The 17,096-nt window shown below is 40.9% G+C and overlaps 1 protein-coding gene across 8 annotated transcripts in view; it reads left to right on the top strand.

Moving 5' to 3' along the window:
- Dnah2 (dynein axonemal heavy chain 2) overlaps positions 1-17,096 on the top strand; it is a 100,717-nt gene that overhangs the window by 1,579 nt on the left and 82,042 nt on the right. For 6 of the 8 annotated variants that reach the window (XM_019206161.2, XM_019206162.2, XM_019206163.2 and 3 more), the window contains exons 2-4: positions 1,784-1,963; positions 6,690-6,751; positions 9,273-9,443. In XM_019206161.2, coding sequence (XP_019061706.1) covers positions 1,798-1,963; positions 6,690-6,751; positions 9,273-9,443 — 399 coding nt within the window. In that variant the 5' untranslated portion in view covers positions 1,784-1,797. Of the gene's footprint in view, positions 1-1,244; positions 1,311-1,783; positions 1,964-6,689; positions 6,752-9,272; positions 9,444-17,096 lie in introns of all 8 variants that reach the window. The other 2 variants (XM_010614896.2, XM_010614897.2) reach the window with 2 other exon arrangements.

Here is a 17,096-nt window from a genome sequence, read left to right as displayed (position 1 = left end):
AGGGGCAGTAGTGAGGCTTGGAAGGGTCAGCTGAGTGGGGGAGAAGAGGCAGTTGAGGAGGGACGGGGAGCAAGGGATAGTAATGGGGGGAGGGGGAAAGAATAAGTAGTTGTGAGGGGGAGGGGAGAACGGAGCAGTTGTAGCAAAAGAGAAAGGGCAGTTGGGGGCAGAGGAAGGAGCAGTTGTGGGCAGAGGGAAAGGCACAGGCGTGGGGGACAAGAAGAGGCAATTCAAGAGTGTGAAGAAGAGGGGCCAATTGCGACAGTTATGTGGGGAAGCAACTGTGAGGGGAAATTTGCCCACCAGTAATCAGTTTGAGGAGAAGCCCCTATGGTATTCCCAGTAGTAGAATGGATCCCAGGGTAGCAGGACGGACCCTCCTGGGGTCTGCTGTGTGGGATCATGGGCAGAGCCCCGTGGTAAGCACTCCGGAGGCTTCAGTGTGAGGCAGAACACGACTTGATGCTTCCCTGGAGGCTGATAGAGGAAGCCCGTTGTCCTAGTTGGTTTTATTGATTTGTTGGCCTAACAGAACATTTTCCTTGGAGCAAAGTACAAATCCTTCAAGTTTGAAATTCATAACCTATGATCAATCCTGTGGCAGCCTGTGGAGATGAGGAAGGAAAGCCACAGGTGGCTGTCAGACTATAGCTGAATGAAGAGGGAATGCCCAGCAAGTCCAATGTAGCCATTGGGATTCTGAACAGCTGCCAGAGGTGCCCACTTCCGGTCATACTACTTTTCTTAGAGGCACCATTGGCCTTCCTCAGGCTCTCATCTCCTTTCCCCCATTACACAGTGTGAAATTTATTATTGAGTGACTTTTGTCTTTCCTTTTCCTTTCTGTTCTGAGGCTGTTTGCAGTCAAATGATCTTGATCTTCCTTACCATTTAGCACAAACTCAGCCAACTTCGCTAAGAAACCTTCTCAGTGTACACAAAATGGGATTTTTGCCTCTCAGCAGTTTAACACTAAAGAGACATGCGTGGCAAATACTGTTCTTTGTTTAAGGCTGTTGCAGATTTTAGTGTGGGTAGGAGGAGCATTTTCCCACTTAACTGGGAAAAAGGAAGAAGATACACAGGAAAATCATCATGATTTGCTCCAGTGACTTGACAGTGACAAGGGGTGGGGAAAATGGGGATAGTCTTTCCTTCGTGGGCCTTCTCTCATTTACCCAGGGTTTGGTAGGGCAGAATGATTTGATTTCTTGTTTTGTTTTGTTTTTGTGCTTGTGAGGCAGGTGGCGGAACCACTGAGCTAAATTCCTGACTGGGCAGAGTGATTTGAGCAACCACATCTCAACTTGGTAGAATTTTTCCTGATTATCTTATATTCTCCATACTCTGGATGAGATAGAGATTCCTAAACCTTTATTAATAGGGTATCCTATCTTTAACCTCCATTTAGTCCTAATGTTTTGAGAGACATTTATTTTTAATTAAATACTACAAAGAAAGTGGAGTATCCCACTAAAAGAAGCAAGAACTCCAAGGCCCTTTTTCTTTTTTTGCAGTGCTGGGGATCAAACCCAGAGTCTCCCACATGCAAGGAAGTACTTGACCACTGAGCCATATTCCCAGCCCTAAAGACCTGTATTGAGAGTATAGACCTCTAATGGAGAGCAGGTTACAAGGCCCCTAGAAAAGATGATCATTTTGGAGTCTCACTCAATTTGCAAATCCAAAAGGGACAGTAGTGAGAGGCTAGGAGTAGTGTTATCAGGAGACTGGGTTGGAGGTGGATCCTGATGGTGGACTACCAAAATCTATCTACCTGCAGGTTTCACCTGCACAATGTCAAGCAAAGCTGAGAAAAAGCGGAAGGTGACTAACCGGGTAGGCCCCCGGACACCCAGGGAGGTGCAAGCCGCTCAGCCCACCCTGGACACACAGGCTACTGAGAGCATCCTGTCTGCCACTGAGCCTGAGTCTGAGCCTGAGCTGCCCAAGGAGGAGACTGGTGGGTATTTACTGGGACAGGGGATACTTAGATATGGAGGGTAGAGAAAATTTGAGGGGCTCGGGGACAGAATGTTTGTATGTCAGGAGGGTCTTGGGCCCAGCAGGTTCTCTTACTTCTGGGCAGGAAGCAGATGCTATGTGACTGTGACTGACCCCTGCTGTGAGGGCTCAGCAGAACCTCTGCTTTGCTGCTGGATCCCTTTTTTGTCTGTCTTCCTCCTGGCCAGCCTTAAAATTTCCCACCACTGCAGCAGGAGTTCAGTAGCCAATCCTTTTCTAGTCTCTTCCTCCTTATTTCAAGTGTTCCTGGTTGCTCTCACCCCACCGCAGAGAGTTTGATCTCTTCCTTTTTCCCATTTTCACCCTGGGTGGCAAAACAAATAATGTTTTTCTCCCATTAAGCCCATCACCATGGAGACCCAGCCTGCTTTGCCACCCTTTGAATCCTAAGCCCGGCTGATGCTTTCTACCATCTGTTGAAGGCTCCTGTATCTCCGCCCTCATTTTGGCAGAGACTTGGTAGACTGCGGAGGTTCAGGTTCAGGGTGACAGGAAAAGAAGTCTAGATGGAGGGAGCAAAGAGTTTAAAGAGGCTGCCTTTTGTGGCTTTGATCCAAGAGCCAGTAGGGTTGAAAGGTTTTTGGTAGCTGTTGCTTTCAGTGGATTTTTCCTTAGAGCACTGGTCAGTGTGGAGAGGACTGTGAGCTAAGTAGAGACCTTACTTTTTATCTTGGGCACCTTGACAATGCTAATGGCCTGTAAACATGGAGAGAAATAGACCCCCTGCCCCCAACTGTTTTTTTTTTTTAATACTAGGGACTGAACCCAGTGTGTGCCAGGCAAACACTTCATCAGTAAACTACATCCCCAGCCAGAATATCCCTTTAATATATCTATATCTATATCTATCTATATCTATATCTTTTTTTTTGGTATCGGGGATCAAACTCAGGACCTTGTGCTTGTGAGTCTGGCGGCGGCACCACTGAGCTAAATCCCTGGCCATCGCTTTAATATTAATAGTTAGGATCTTAAGTGAGGGTGTGGGAGAAAGAAAGGTTCAGGGACATTAGAACCTGCCCTTTGATCCAGGACTTTTGACATGGGCAGCACTTTTTCTCAATTTTCAAGTGCTTGGCTGAAAGCAGTTTAAATTGAGACTGGCCCCTAAAAGCTGCATTCCAGTTGGAGTAGGAAGAAGTGGGAGAGAAGGTAGGTAGGTTTAGTTTGGTTCAGTTTGGTTTGGAGAATCCTCTGGGGATCAAAAGAAGAACCGTTTAAATGAATGCTTTGTCCTCCAGGCCCCAGAATCTCTGCTTCTGCCAGCTTTCAGAGTTCTTGTTGTTTTGTATGGAGCCATCTAGCTGCCCAGTAGACCAGGTAGAGGTTCAGAGAGAACATGGGCCTCCCAGGCAGCTCTGAAACTAAGACTAATCCATTAAAGGAATCACGGAGGGGATGAGACCTGTCCTGAGACACTGCTTGGTAAAAGACTGCAGATTTTGGAACAGACAGACTTTTTTCTTTCCTTTTTTATGGAGCTGAGGATGGAACCCAGGGCCTCTTGCTTGCTAAAAATATACTCTTTGCCCCAAAGTTACACCTGTAGTCCTGACAGCCTTTTGAGGTCCATATATATATATATATATATCTATCCTATACTTTCTTATATACTCTTCAATTTCCACTACAAGCAGAATCCTAGCCAGATATGGTGGTCCATGCTTATTTCAACATTTGGGAGGCTGAAGTGGAAGGATCACCATGAGTTCAAAGCCAGCCTGGGCTATGTAGTGAGTTCAAGGCCAACCTGAATTTGAGACTCTGTCCAAAAAAAAAAAAAAAAAAAAATCCTATCCAAGGATTGTAATTCCTTTCCTGTAATTTTCAAAAGCTCTAACAATTGCCACACCTGCTGCCAAAGTTTGGCATCTAAACTTATTTGGTGGTAAAACCTAACCTAAACCGATGTGAAAATATTTACAATCTGTAAAAGCCACTTAATATAAATATTCATATGTTTTACTGCAGAAATATTTATTATAGTAAAAGTCTGATGGTGAGATATTGTTCTAGAGCTGGCCAGGGTTGGGATGGGGACTGCGCACCATACATTATTTATTATATTACAGTCCTAACTTCTTTTCTTTCTTTCTTTCCTTTTTTTTTTTTTTTTTGTACCAGGAATTGAACTCAGGATCTTGCACTTGCTGCACAGGTGCAGAGCCACTGAGCTAAATCCTTGGCCCTCTTTTCTTGGTTTTTCTTTTTATGGTTCTGGGGATTGAACCAAGGCCCTTGGTCATGCTAGGCATGTTCTCTACCACTGAACTATATCCCGAGTCCCTTACAATTCTAATTTTGTTTTTGTAGTATTGGATCGAACTTAGGCCATTGTGCATGTGGGGCAGGCATGGCGCCACTAAGCTAAATCCCCAGCTACCATTCTAAATTTTGAAATAGGTTTAACACCAAGGGTCTTAGATAAGGGGTTGTAGGCCTCTATTTCAGGCAGAACATAAAATATGTAGAAGAAATATAACAACACCTCAAATCCTGAAAGTTATCAATAAATTCCTTGGGTTGCTTTCCCCAGGTCGTACTATCCTTCTTCAGAGGTCACTGCTGTTTTATGTTGGAACTTATCATCCTCAAGACTGATTCTTACTTATTTATTTAGTACTGGGAATTGAACCCACAGTCTTCACACTGAGCTATATCCCCTACCCTTTAAAATGTTTTGAGACAGAGTCTTGCTACATCACTAAGTTGCCCAGGCTTGGCTTGAACTTGTGATCCTCTAGTGTTAACCTCCCAGAGTGCTGGGATTGCTGGCATGCACCACTATGCCTGGCTCTTATTTTATTTTATGGTACTAGAATTGAACCCAGGGCCTTCTGCATACTGTGTGGGTGTACTACCACTGAGTTTACTATGCTGTCACTCCTCCTAGCCCAGTTCCTGTCTGAAATCTGGAATGCCAGCAGTTTTCCCAAGAGAGCTGGCTCATCCCACTCAGCACCACATTCCTGGAATCTTATTCCCTCTTTCCACCACTTCCTTCTTCAGCCTGTAGCTTCATTTTTTCCCTTAGTATTCCTTTATGGAAATCAGGGTGTCCTGTTCCTCAGGATCTTTCAGTTCTATTTCATTTGTTCCTTTCTTCTTTTGGCCTTCTCCCCACCATGGGAAACCTAACACTTTTACCCTAATCTCTAGGTGGGGAGGCCTCCTGTGTTTGTGAGACTCTAGAACAGGCATGGCAGAATTGAGTGCCCATCAGTCTGGGGGACAGGAAAAGGTCTGATGCCTGTGTGCCTCAACTTCTCCATGTGGGAAGGGGATTGGGGAAGAATGGAGGCCACAAGCTGAGTCCCGGGAATGCTATCAGTGTTAACTGCCTCAGGACTCCCACCTGTTGCCTCACTGAGGTTTTTAAATTAGATCACTAGATACTTGTGATTCTCTTATTATAAAATTCACCCTTTTAAAGAGTACAGCCAGGGATTTAGCTCAGTGGTTCCAGTGCCTGCCTTGCAAAGGCGAGGACCCAAGTTCGATCCCAGGTACCAAAAAAAAGAGTTCAGTTCACCGGTTTTTGATATATTCACAAAAGCATGCAACTATCACCACTATCTAATTTTAGAACATTTTCATCTCCCCCAAAAGAACGCAATTTCAAGTACCTTGAAAGATTGTCACTAGATGACTCTTTTCTCTTTATTTCTTTTTCTTTTTTTTTTTCGTACCTGGGATCAAACTTGGGACCTTATGCTTGTGAAGCAGGTGGCAGAACCACTGAGCTAAATCCAAGCCCCTTTTTACTTCTTTTCTTAATTGTATCAGAGTCTTGCTTTTCTTTTCTTTTTTCTTTTTCTTTTGGGTCGGGGAGTACTGGGGATCAAACTCAGGACCTTGGGCTTGCCAGACAGTTGCCACTGAGCTAAATCCCCAGGCCAGCTTTTATTATTTATTTATTTACGGTACTGGGGATCGAACTCGGGCCCTTGGGCTTGCAAGGCAGCTGTCATCAACACTGACCCAAATCTCTGGCCCTTTTTTTTAAATTTATTTTTTCTGTGATGATGATTGAACCCAGAACTTTGCATATACTAGGGAAATGCTTTTCCCAAGCCCAGAGCCTTGTTTTTAACAATTTCCCTCCATCTCTTGGGAGCCACTTAATCTGCTTTCTGTCTTTGTGGATTTGTCTATACCAGACATTTCATATAAATGGAGTCATGCAGTATTGTGGTCTTATGTGACTCACTTCTGTTTGCTTAACATAATGCTTTCAAGGTTCATTCATGTTGTAGCACGTATCAACCTTTATATTCCTTTTATGATGAATAATATTCCACTGTCTCTATATATTGCATTTTGTCAATGCATTGTAGTGTTAATGGACATTTGGGTTGTTTTCTTCTTTTGCCTATTGTGAATAATGCTGTAAACATTGGCTGACCAATGTCTTTGGGTCCTGCTTTTTTTGTTTTTTGGGACAGGGTCTCGCTATATAGTTCAAGCTTGCCTTGAACTCATGGCAATCCACCTGCCTCAGCCTCCCAAGTGCTGGGTTTATAGGCATGCACCACTATGCCCAGCCTGTGTCTTCCTTTTAAGTCTGTTGGGTTCATACCTAGAAGTAGAATTGCTGGCTGATATGGTGACTGTGTTTAATTTTCTGAGCAAAGTCTTCATTTTTGTATCTTTCTTCTTTCCAGTGCTAATAGTGACGGAACCTGAAGTACCAGAAGAGGAAGTGGAGGAGCTCGAGGTGGATGTGGTAGGCTGGGGCTTTCCCCGATGTTAATATTCCTTTTCAACAACGGGTGAATCAAAGGATCAGTGGGGAAATGTGCACAAGGAGTGCTCTCATCTGCCACTGCCTCCAGCTTACTTACTCTTTACCAGTAGCCTGTGCAGCAAATCCAGATCATGAGTTAAAGGATCAGGTGTTCCAGCCTCCCACCTGCAGGACGGGCCTCAGTGAGGAACTGGCCTCTGGGCTGCTCTCAGGTCTCACCTTGGCTCAACCCTGATCTTGTGGGAGGACTTTGACAAGTTGAACAAGATGGACAGTTGGGTACTAATGTCTAAGCCATTCTTTTTCCTCCTTTCCTTCAGTTTTCTTCTTTGGCTAAAGAATTTACAGAAGCTGCCTCGATCACCTTGAGAAATTGGCACTAAGTGACTCCTATATCCTTACTTCCAAGTTGTGGCAGAGCCTAGCCATGCCCATAGTTATGTATGTGGGAAGAATAGGGTGGTGACATTGACATTTTTTTGAAAAGGGGAGAGAAATTTAATAATATCCCATTTTTAAAAAATTGGAGCTAGGACTGGGAATTTAGTTCAGTGGTTTTGCTGCCTGCCTCACAAGTGAAAGGTCCCAAGTTTGATCCCCAGTACAAAAATAATAATAATAATAATAATAATAATAATAATGGGAGCTGGACATGGTGGTTCATACCTCTAATCCCAGCACTCTGTGAGGCCAGGGCAAAAAGATCACACTGAGCAACTTAGTGACTTAGTACAATCTTATCTTAAATAAAAAATAAAAATAAAAAGGGGTCTAAGATTATAGCTCAGTGTGAAGACCCTGGGTTCAATCTCCAGTAATGTGGGAAAAATAATTGTGAGGGACAGAAAAGTAATACACAGAAAAAGAAAATAAGACTTTACAGCATGACTTCCTAGTCATATCTAATGTGAATATCTTGCTATATGTTTCTTCTTTCTGTGCACAGACTTGCAAGTTTTTTATATAACCCTAACTGTACCATATATTACAATCTTTTTGAGAGGCATGGGGAATTAAACTCAGGGCCTTCTGTGTGCTAGGTAAGCTCTCTACCACTGAGCTATATACCCAACAGTTATTATTTTTTATCTTGAGACAGGGTCTGGCTAAGTATCCCAGGCTGGCCTAGGGCTTGCAGAACTCTTGCCTCAATGGTCAAGATTATATTGTCGGATTATAGGAACATGCCAGGCTAAAACTAACACTATTCAAATAATATTTCCTGAAGATAAATTCCTATACATGGAGTTACCAAATCAGAGTAAAGAACGTTTCTAATATTTTTGATATATACTGCCAAATTATTTTAAAAAACAGATTATATCTCATAATAGCAATAAACCCTTTCCAATCCAGGGGTTATCAACTTAGTAAGGATTTAAAAAATATGATAAATTTTTTTTTTTTTTTTTTTGTTACTGGAGATCAAACTCAGGACCTTGAGCTTTGTGAGGCAGGCGGCAGAACCACTAAGCTAAATCCCCTGTCCAGTGATAAGTTTTGTTTTGTTTTGTTTTGTTTTTGTACCTGGATCGAACTCAGGTCCTTGTGCTTGCGAGTCAGGCAGCGAATGATAAGTATTTTTAATGAAGCATTTTTAAGATTAAATTATGTTTGTTATTTTTATTTGTATTCTTTGATTTCAAGTGAAACAGAACATTTTTGCAAATTTGCATTTTCTCTTCTCTGACATGATGTAAAAACTATGTCCATTGGTTAATTTATTTGTTGGAATTTTTCTGTTTTTCTCATTGGTTCATCCTTATCTTATATAGGAAAGATTTTAGATCACTGCCTATTGAATTTTCTTGACCTGGAGGCTTTAAGAGCAATTCCTTTTCATTTCCCAGGAGCACTGGGAAAGGACAGGGTGACATCCTATTTACTGAGCTATATCTTCATCTCTTCCAGTTTCCTTAATTTATTTAGTAGGGTTCTATGAACTGATTTTTTTCCTTGTCACAGTTACAATTTATTTTCCACTTAATCAGTTTGTTCTTTGGTTTTCTTTGGTCTCCATCCCCTACTTCCTTGCTGCTTTGCTGATTGCTTCTACCCAGTATCTTATTTCAGCATCCTGAAGGGGCTGCTGCATGAAGAAACTGCTTGTACATATCCTTTTTCCAGATCATCACCTCCTTGGTTCTAACTGCCTGATCCAGGCTAATATCCTACATGCTCCATTAATTCACTTTTATCTTAGATTGAGGGTTGCTTGAGAATACATTTTTACAACCACAGGCATACAGGATATATCTTGGGAAGATAATGGCCCACGGCATGCCTCTATGCCACATTCTGTTTTCACTCTTGGAATCTATTGTCTTATTGCTTCAAAAGTTTGAAACCTGTCATTCAGTCATCCTCAGTTTTCTCTTCTGTGTTCTGAACCTGTCTGGCTTCTCCTCTCATCGCCCATGTCCTGGTGTGTGAGTTGAGGGGAGAATGGTTCCTCCTAACACCTCTGACTGCTCTGCCTCTCTTTTCTCTCTTTGTGCAGAAGCCCCTTTTCCTTTCCCGAGCTGTGCTCACAGGCCTGGCAGATGCTGTGTGGACAGAGGAGCATGATGCCATTCTGAAACAATTCGCCCAGGACCCCCTGGAATCCATCCTCACCATCTTCATTGACCCCTGTTTTGGGCTGAAGCTGGAACTGGGTATGCCTATACAGGTGTGTACTCTGCTTGCCCAGCTCGGAGGTGGTTTTCCCAGGGATTGAAGGTTCTGAGGAGCCACAGCATTGTTATCTTCTGTGCCCAAGGCCGCATTGGGGATCAAGCACCCTACCTGGATGCAGTGTACAAAGAAGGATGAGGCAATATTTTGCTTTTCTTTTTGAGACACGGTCTTGCAGTGTGGCCCAGGCTTCTCTCAAATTTGCCATCTTCCTGCCTCAATCTCCCAAGGGTTGGGATTATAGGCATGTGGTTCTATGCATAGCTTCATTGTTTTGTTTTTCATAATTGCATGGTCTGGTGGGGAAGATGTGATGTAGACAAATATGTGCTATAAATCTCTTAATAATATGAAATATATAAATTAAATTATACATTTAACCATATTTATTTAATTTTAAAGGGGCTTTTGGGGAGCAGTTCTTAGATCATGTAGAATTTGGGGACAGTTTGATGGTGAAGGCAGTGTTTGAGCTGAGGATCAAAACCAGGTGAAGGTTTTCCAAGTAAAGAACACTTTATATACAAAGAAAAGAGTAATGGGAAATGATACGGAGAAGGTGGGTAAGGGTCAGCTTGCGAAGGCCCTTGTGCATTACACTAAAAAATTTGGTCTGTATCCCAGACCAAGCTACTGAAGTCTTTTTTGGTTTAGATCAATAACTATTTCAACAGTGTGGAGGATACGTCAGAGAAGGGATAAACCTGTGGTAGTGAGACAGTAAAAAGAAAGGCATATAGTAAAATGTGGTAGAATCTGAATGGTGGGTATACAGGTTATTATTATAAAATTTCTTTAACTATTCTATATTCTTGAAACAATTTTTTTTTTTGGTACCAGAGATCAAACTCAGGACCTTATGCTTGCAAGGCAGGTGGTGGCACCACTGAGCTAAATCCCCTGGCTTACTCTTGAAAAATTTTAAATAAAGTGTTGGAAAAGAAAGAGGTTCCTGCTTTGCTCCTGTTGGCAGCATATGTACAATAATTAAAATAATAATGAAGTTTAGCATGGCCCTGTGGACGCCATTTTTAAAGCAATCCATATTAAACAAAGGCAAAACAGGACATGGGTTTTTCCCATGTATTGGCAGTGATCAACCACAAAAATATAATGAGAAAAATAATTTCATTTGCAAAAGAAACAAAGTTTGCTAAAAATATTTATATTTGAATATAAAAATGTAATATAGAGTAGGATTGATGTGAAAGAAAACAACTGTTGCAGGCTGCAAAAGACTTGAATAAATGGTGAGTCCTATCCTGTTTCTGAATGGGAATCTTGAGAGTATGAATATATTTTGTCTGAACAATATATCTGTTTGGTTTTTGCTTTGTGATGAAGTTTTGTTATGTTGCCCAAGCTGTTCTTGAACTCTGAGCTCGAGTGATCCTCTCACCTCAGGCTTTTAAGTAGCTGGGACCACAGACCACAGGCATGTGTTGCCATGCTCAGAGAATTTTTCTTTTTTTGTGTGTGTGTGTGTGTGTGTAGTACTGAGTACTGAACTCAAGGCCTTTGCATTGAGCTACATTGCTAGTTCTTTTTTTTAAGTTTTGAAAAAAGGTCTCACTAAATTGTTTCATTGCCCAGCTTGAGACTTGCAATCCTCCTGTTTCAGGCTCTCAAGTGCTGGGATTACAGGCATGCGTCACCATGCCTGGAAAAATGTATCGTTTTATGCAACTTCAATCATAGTGCCCAAGTGCTAGCCCTTAAATTCCTTGGGTAAGAAATTTAAAAATATATCCAGAAAATGCATGAAAATAGTAAAGATAATAAAGAACAAAGAAAATAATGGAGGCAATCTATTAATATAAAATATTTTATTAAACAGTAGTGATTAAAATAGAGTTCTATTAGGAATATACATTATAAACAACAGTACAGATATGTAGAAAGTATAAAAATAGATGTTGTCAGCCACAGTATAGAAACATAGGAAACAGAAAATAGAAAGAACAGAAACAGACATGTAAGCATTTTGTATAAAAATGGGATTTTAAAATCTAGGGGGAAGGATGAGATTAGTCAGTGAATAAAACTGGGAAACATATGGCAATGAAGTTCTTCAATTAAAAAGAATCTGTTTAGCCTCCTGAAATACATTGTATTTTTTTCTTTTTTTTAAGGTGCTGGGGACGGAACCCAGGGCCTTGTGCATGTGCTCTGCCACTGAATGAAATATATTCTAAATAGGTTATAGATTTAATTGCATTCTTCTGATTAAAATGGCTATTTGAAGCCTCCTTTAAAAATTATTGTCCCTTTTGCTATGCATAGTGGTTCATGCCTGTAATCCCAGCTACTTAAGTGGCTGAGGCAAGAGGATGGCAAGATTGAGGCCAGCCTGGACAACTGAGCCATACCCTGTATCAAAATAAAACAAATAGGCCAGGCATGGTGGCGCATGCCTGTAATCCCAGCACTCAGGAGGCTGAGGCAGGAGGACCTCTGTAAGTTTGAGACCAGCCTGGGCTGCATAGTGAGTTCCATGTCAGTCTCAACTACATAGTGAGACCCTGTCTCAAAACAAAACAAAACAAAGCACAACAAAACAAATAAAAAGGGCTAGGGATGTAACTCAGTGGTAGAGTGCCCCTGGGTTCAATCCCTGGTACAGTAAAAAAAAAAAAAAAAAAAATCTTCAGGGTTGGTGTTGCCTAGCCCAAACAAGGCCCTGGGTTTCATCTGTAGCACACTCCCCTAGTGACTCTTAAATACCTGATAAACAAACAAGAGGGAATACCAGCAAAAAACAACAAAAAAGCCACATATAGCCCCCGGAGTAAAGAAAGAAAGAAAGAAAGATGCATAATCATATCTAGCAAATTTTTAAAATGGATGACAAAAAATAAATGGTGACCAGTGGAAAATGTAAGCACCCACCCTACCACAGGAAGGGTGTACCCCAGCCTGAGGGAGCGAACTGTTGAGGGCTTATGAAATTTTGAAAGAGAGAAAGAGCCTTGTTGTTTTAACAAAGATTTGACACTGCCTTAAATAGCCTAACCACCTGCGCATCCCCTCATGCAAGTCTCTTAGGCTAGAGAAAAGCGAATAAAATATAAAATAGCTAATCCTTTTACTTTAACTTCAAGAGGCAGAATAAACTGGCCTTTCACAGTGGGGCATCAAGAAGTCACCCACGGTAGGTTAGAGCCAAAAGAATGAATTCACAGAGCTTCCCAAGCATGAGCAAAATGAAGAGAAATTGCATGGCAACTGCAAGCATGTTATATCAAGGACAAAAAAATAAAAAATAAATAAAAGGAACAAAGCGTGCAAAGGAGGACGACAGGACTGAATGAACAGAAGGAAATTCCTCACGACGGCATCGTGTTATAGTACAACTTAATGAGAGCATGAATTCAGATTTTAAAAAAGCCAAGAGATGAAATGACAGAAGGTGAGAATGGGATGAAAGGGAGAGTACTGGTTTTAGGAAATGAATAAAGCAGCGTGTTACAAAACCAATAGATTGGCAAAGAACTGAATAGCTGTTGCTGAAAATCCTGTCACTGACATGGAGGTGAGGTCTGGAATAATCACATGCATGTAGAAGAAAGGGCCAGGGATACTAACACAATTAGAGAGAGGCTAATAGACTTGAAAGACAGGCATAGATATCTAGTGGAGTAAAAAGAGCCACCAAATGATACAGAGTATAAAGATTGAAATATAAAGAATCCCCCTTAAATGCCAAAAGAACCAAATGAATCCAGGGGACAGGCCATATTCCACAAAATCAGTTATTCAATGTTTAATGTCAGTACACATCTTAGTCACAGTACTAAAATTTGAGGATACCAATTCTGTGGGAACATCACATATGTGGTGTTTTGTTTTGTTTTTGTTTTTTGAGATATGGTCTCATTGTGTAGTTCAGGCTTGCCTTCAACTCGCATCAATCCTCCTGCCTCAGCCTCCTGAGTGCTGGGATTACAGACATACACTACTATGTCTGGCCTATCTGTTATTCTTGCAAAGTGTATTTAATCTGAATCTAATAATGAGGAGGCAATCGGATAAATCCAAATTAAGTAATATTTTGGAAAACAGTTGGCTTAGATTCTTAGAAATATCAAAGCCACGGAGGAAGGAAAAGCCTGGGAAGCTGTTTAAAATGAAATGAAAGCTGGGCATAGTGGTGCACGCCTATAATCCCAGCACTCAGGAGGCTGAGGCAGGAGAATTGCTTTGAGTTTGAGGCCAACCTGGTCTATCTAGAAAGTTTAAGTTTAGCCTGCACTACAAAGCAGACTATACCTAAAAAAAGCAAAAACAAAACAAACAAAGAAACAAAAGCAAGCCTTCCTTCTTCATTTCTTTTTTTATTCCATTCAGGTGACAAGTGTATTGGTTGCTGTCACTCATAGCCAGGCTGGGTCTTGTGTTTTCAGGAAATCCCTTCAACCACACCAAGAAGGATGCTGATTCAGCTAAACTGGGTGTTTTTTACTCAAATCGACACAACCATTTAACTATTGCAATGCCCCAAAGGCATTATCCAGACAAAATATTTAAGTAGCCCATAATTTTCAATCTTCAAAGACCCCTATTTAAAAATACCAGAGCTGGTAGTATAGTTGGGTGGGAGAGCACAGTGTGTGCTCACTATGCCTCAGGTCCCCCTAGGTCTATCCCTAGCACTGCAAAACAAAACAACAAAACTAAACAACCCCTTGAGATCCGGTCAGTTAAGAAAGGAGCCAAGGCTGGGCATGATGGTGCACGCCTGTGATTCCAGCACTCAGGAGGCTGAGGCAGGAGAATTGCTACTAGTTCAAGGCCAGCCTGGGCTCCATAGTGAGTTCAAGGCCAGCCTAAACTACAAAGAGAGACCCTGTCTCAAAAAACAGAAAAAGTGGGCCGGGGATTTGGCTCAGTAGTTCTGCCACCTGCTTCTCAAGCACAAGGCCCAGAGTTTGATCGCTGGTACCAACAAACAAAACAAATAAACAAACAAAAACCAAACGTAAAAACAAAGGCTGGGGATTTAGCTCAGCGGCACAGTTGCCTACCTTGCAAGCCCAAGGTCCTGAGTTCCATCCCAGGTACAGGGAACAAACACCCCAGAAAAACAAACAAACAAACAAAAAACAATATGAACCAAATAAAAAACTCAGGAATAGAGAATTGATGAGCTTTCAATTCATTTAAATAGCTAATACATTAAATAATGTACTAAACAATCATAGGAGCTATAGCTATGTCATAGAATGTAAATGCTACATGTAAATCTGGCCAATGTAAAATCATCCCAAAACAAAAGTGGGGAGATGGTAGGAAAATGTGAGGGAGAACGAGGATGCAAAGGCTTTTGTCTTTCAAAGCAGTGAGCTAATAAAACTTAAAATTGAATGGCACTGAGAAATCTTAATGTTTTTTGTAACCTTTCTTGCTACTTTATTTATTTTTGTTTTTTGAGACAAGCTCTCAGTATGTAGTTCAGGCTGGCTTTGAACTCACTGTGTAGCTCAGGCTTGCCTCGAATTCAAGGTGATCCTCCTGCCTCAGCCTCCCAAGTGCTGGAATTGTGGGTATGCACCACCACACTTGACCTTTTGAAGTTCTCTTTATCTAATTACATTCAAATAAAACTAAATGTAATCCTTGTAACTAAAATAGCATGATAATCTTTTAAGTACACTTTTAATTAAATTGTATATATATATATATGTACATATGTGTGTATATATATATATGTTTACATATGCTTTTATGAATGGATTTATTTGTCTCTTTTACAAGCAAACCAAATAACTCACATTTTTTGCTTGTTTTTTTACATATAATAGATACTAGTTTAGGAGGAATATGTTTACTGTCCCTGTCATGGAATTGTAATAACAAAATTAATACTTTAAATTCTCAGTTCTTCTTTGTTTTTATATTTCTGGTGACTATTCATTTTCAATAACATTTACTTCTTCATTTTTAAATTATAGTAAAAGATACATTGCCCATTAATCCCCCTCAGGTACTTCCCCTCTCTCCAGACACACTTAACCCATCATTCTTGCTCCTGTTTTTTTTTTTTTAGTACTGGGAATTGAACTCAGGACCTTGTTCTTGTGAGGCAGTTGGCATCTTGCTACTTTTTGAGGCAGTTCTGGATGTTCTCTGCATGAGTGTTTTTACAAAGTATGATCAAAATATGGTGAGGGCTGGGGATTTAGCTCAGTGGCACTGCACCTGCCTAGCAAGTGCAAAGTCCTAAGTTCAGTTCTCGGTACAAAAAAAAAAAAAAGTTAAAAGAAAATATGGTGAATGTTGCTACCAAGTGACATCAGTGGAAAGGCAGGCTTATAAAAACATAGTGTGAGGGCTGGGGATTTAGCTCAGTGGTTCTGCCGCCTGCTTCGAAAGCACAAGGACCTGAGTTCAATGCCCGGTGCCTCCCCCCGCAAAATGAATTAAAAAACCACATAAATAAATAAAAATAAAAAACATTATAGTGTGTTCTCACTCACCTTATTCACCTGATCTGGCATTGTATAACTTCTGGCTCTTCTCCAAAGTCAAAATGACCATGAAAGATAAGTGTTTTGAGTTAATTCAGGACTCTGAGGCCGTCACTAACACACTAAAGACACTCACGACAAAAGACTGCCAGAACTGGAATAAATGTGTTCAAAGCTAGGTGAAGAATTTTGAGGGGTATTAATCACAATGTAATAAATTGTAATGTAGCAAAGTTTTAAAAATTATGTTGGATATGGTGGCCCATGCCTGTCATTGTAGCACTCAGAAGGCTGAGTTAGGAGATTTCTGTGAGTTCAAGGCCAGCCTGAACTACAAAGCAAAACTCTGTCTTTAAAAAAAAAAAAAATAAGGCTAGAGATTTAGCTCAGTGGTTCAGTTACCTGCCTTGCAGATGCAAGGACCCAAGTTTGATCCCCGGTACCAAAAAAAAAAAAAAGCATTCACTGTATTTTTCAATCACATCTCATGTGTTTATGGGGAAATGTATGAAATAATTTTATCAAGTGTTTTTTTGCTTGTTTTTTTTATTAGTACATGTTTGCAGTACATAATGATTACATTCCTTGTAGGGAGTTGGTACATGTCTGTAGCACATCTGAATTCTTTTTTATCTCTTTCCCTCCCCCTCTGCTCCCTTCCCTCCATCTTTTGGTCCCCTTCCCTGTTGTGAAAGATCTGTCTCCCTATTTGTGTAGTGTTAATGGTATTTAATTTCTAGGCAGTGGATGTTAGGTGACTTTAAAAAATATTTGTGCCAGGCGTGGTGGCATACGCCTGTAATCCCAGCACTTGGGAGGCTGAGGCAGGAGGATTGCTGTGAGTTTGAGATCAGCCTGGGATACATAGTGAGTTCCAGGTCAGTCTCACTACATAGTGAGACCCTGTCTCAAAAAAAAAAAAAAAAATCTTTGTACTTGCCTATGTGTGCTTCCCCACCAACACAGAGACCCAGCCCAGGGCCTCTAGACCAGTGCTCTATCATGCGACTGCATCCACAGCCCTTCTGTGTCATTTCAGTGATCTATGATTAACATAAATCATCTTAACAAAAATAATAGTTGTTAAGCTTTTTTAAAAAATGGACATAAAATGACAAGATTTATTTCTGGGTAGTGGGAATATGAATACTTTTTGAAGAAGATGGATATTAGCAATTTCT

Source organism: Fukomys damarensis, unplaced genomic scaffold (assembly GCF_012274545.1).
Source record: "Fukomys damarensis isolate Sample0158 unplaced genomic scaffold, DMR_v1.0_HiC HiC_scaffold_13, whole genome shotgun sequence".
Lineage (NCBI taxonomy): Eukaryota > Metazoa > Chordata > Mammalia > Rodentia > Bathyergidae > Fukomys > Fukomys damarensis.
The sequence above is the reverse complement of the archived record's forward strand: the minus strand, read 5'-3'. Positions and strand labels throughout refer to the sequence as shown.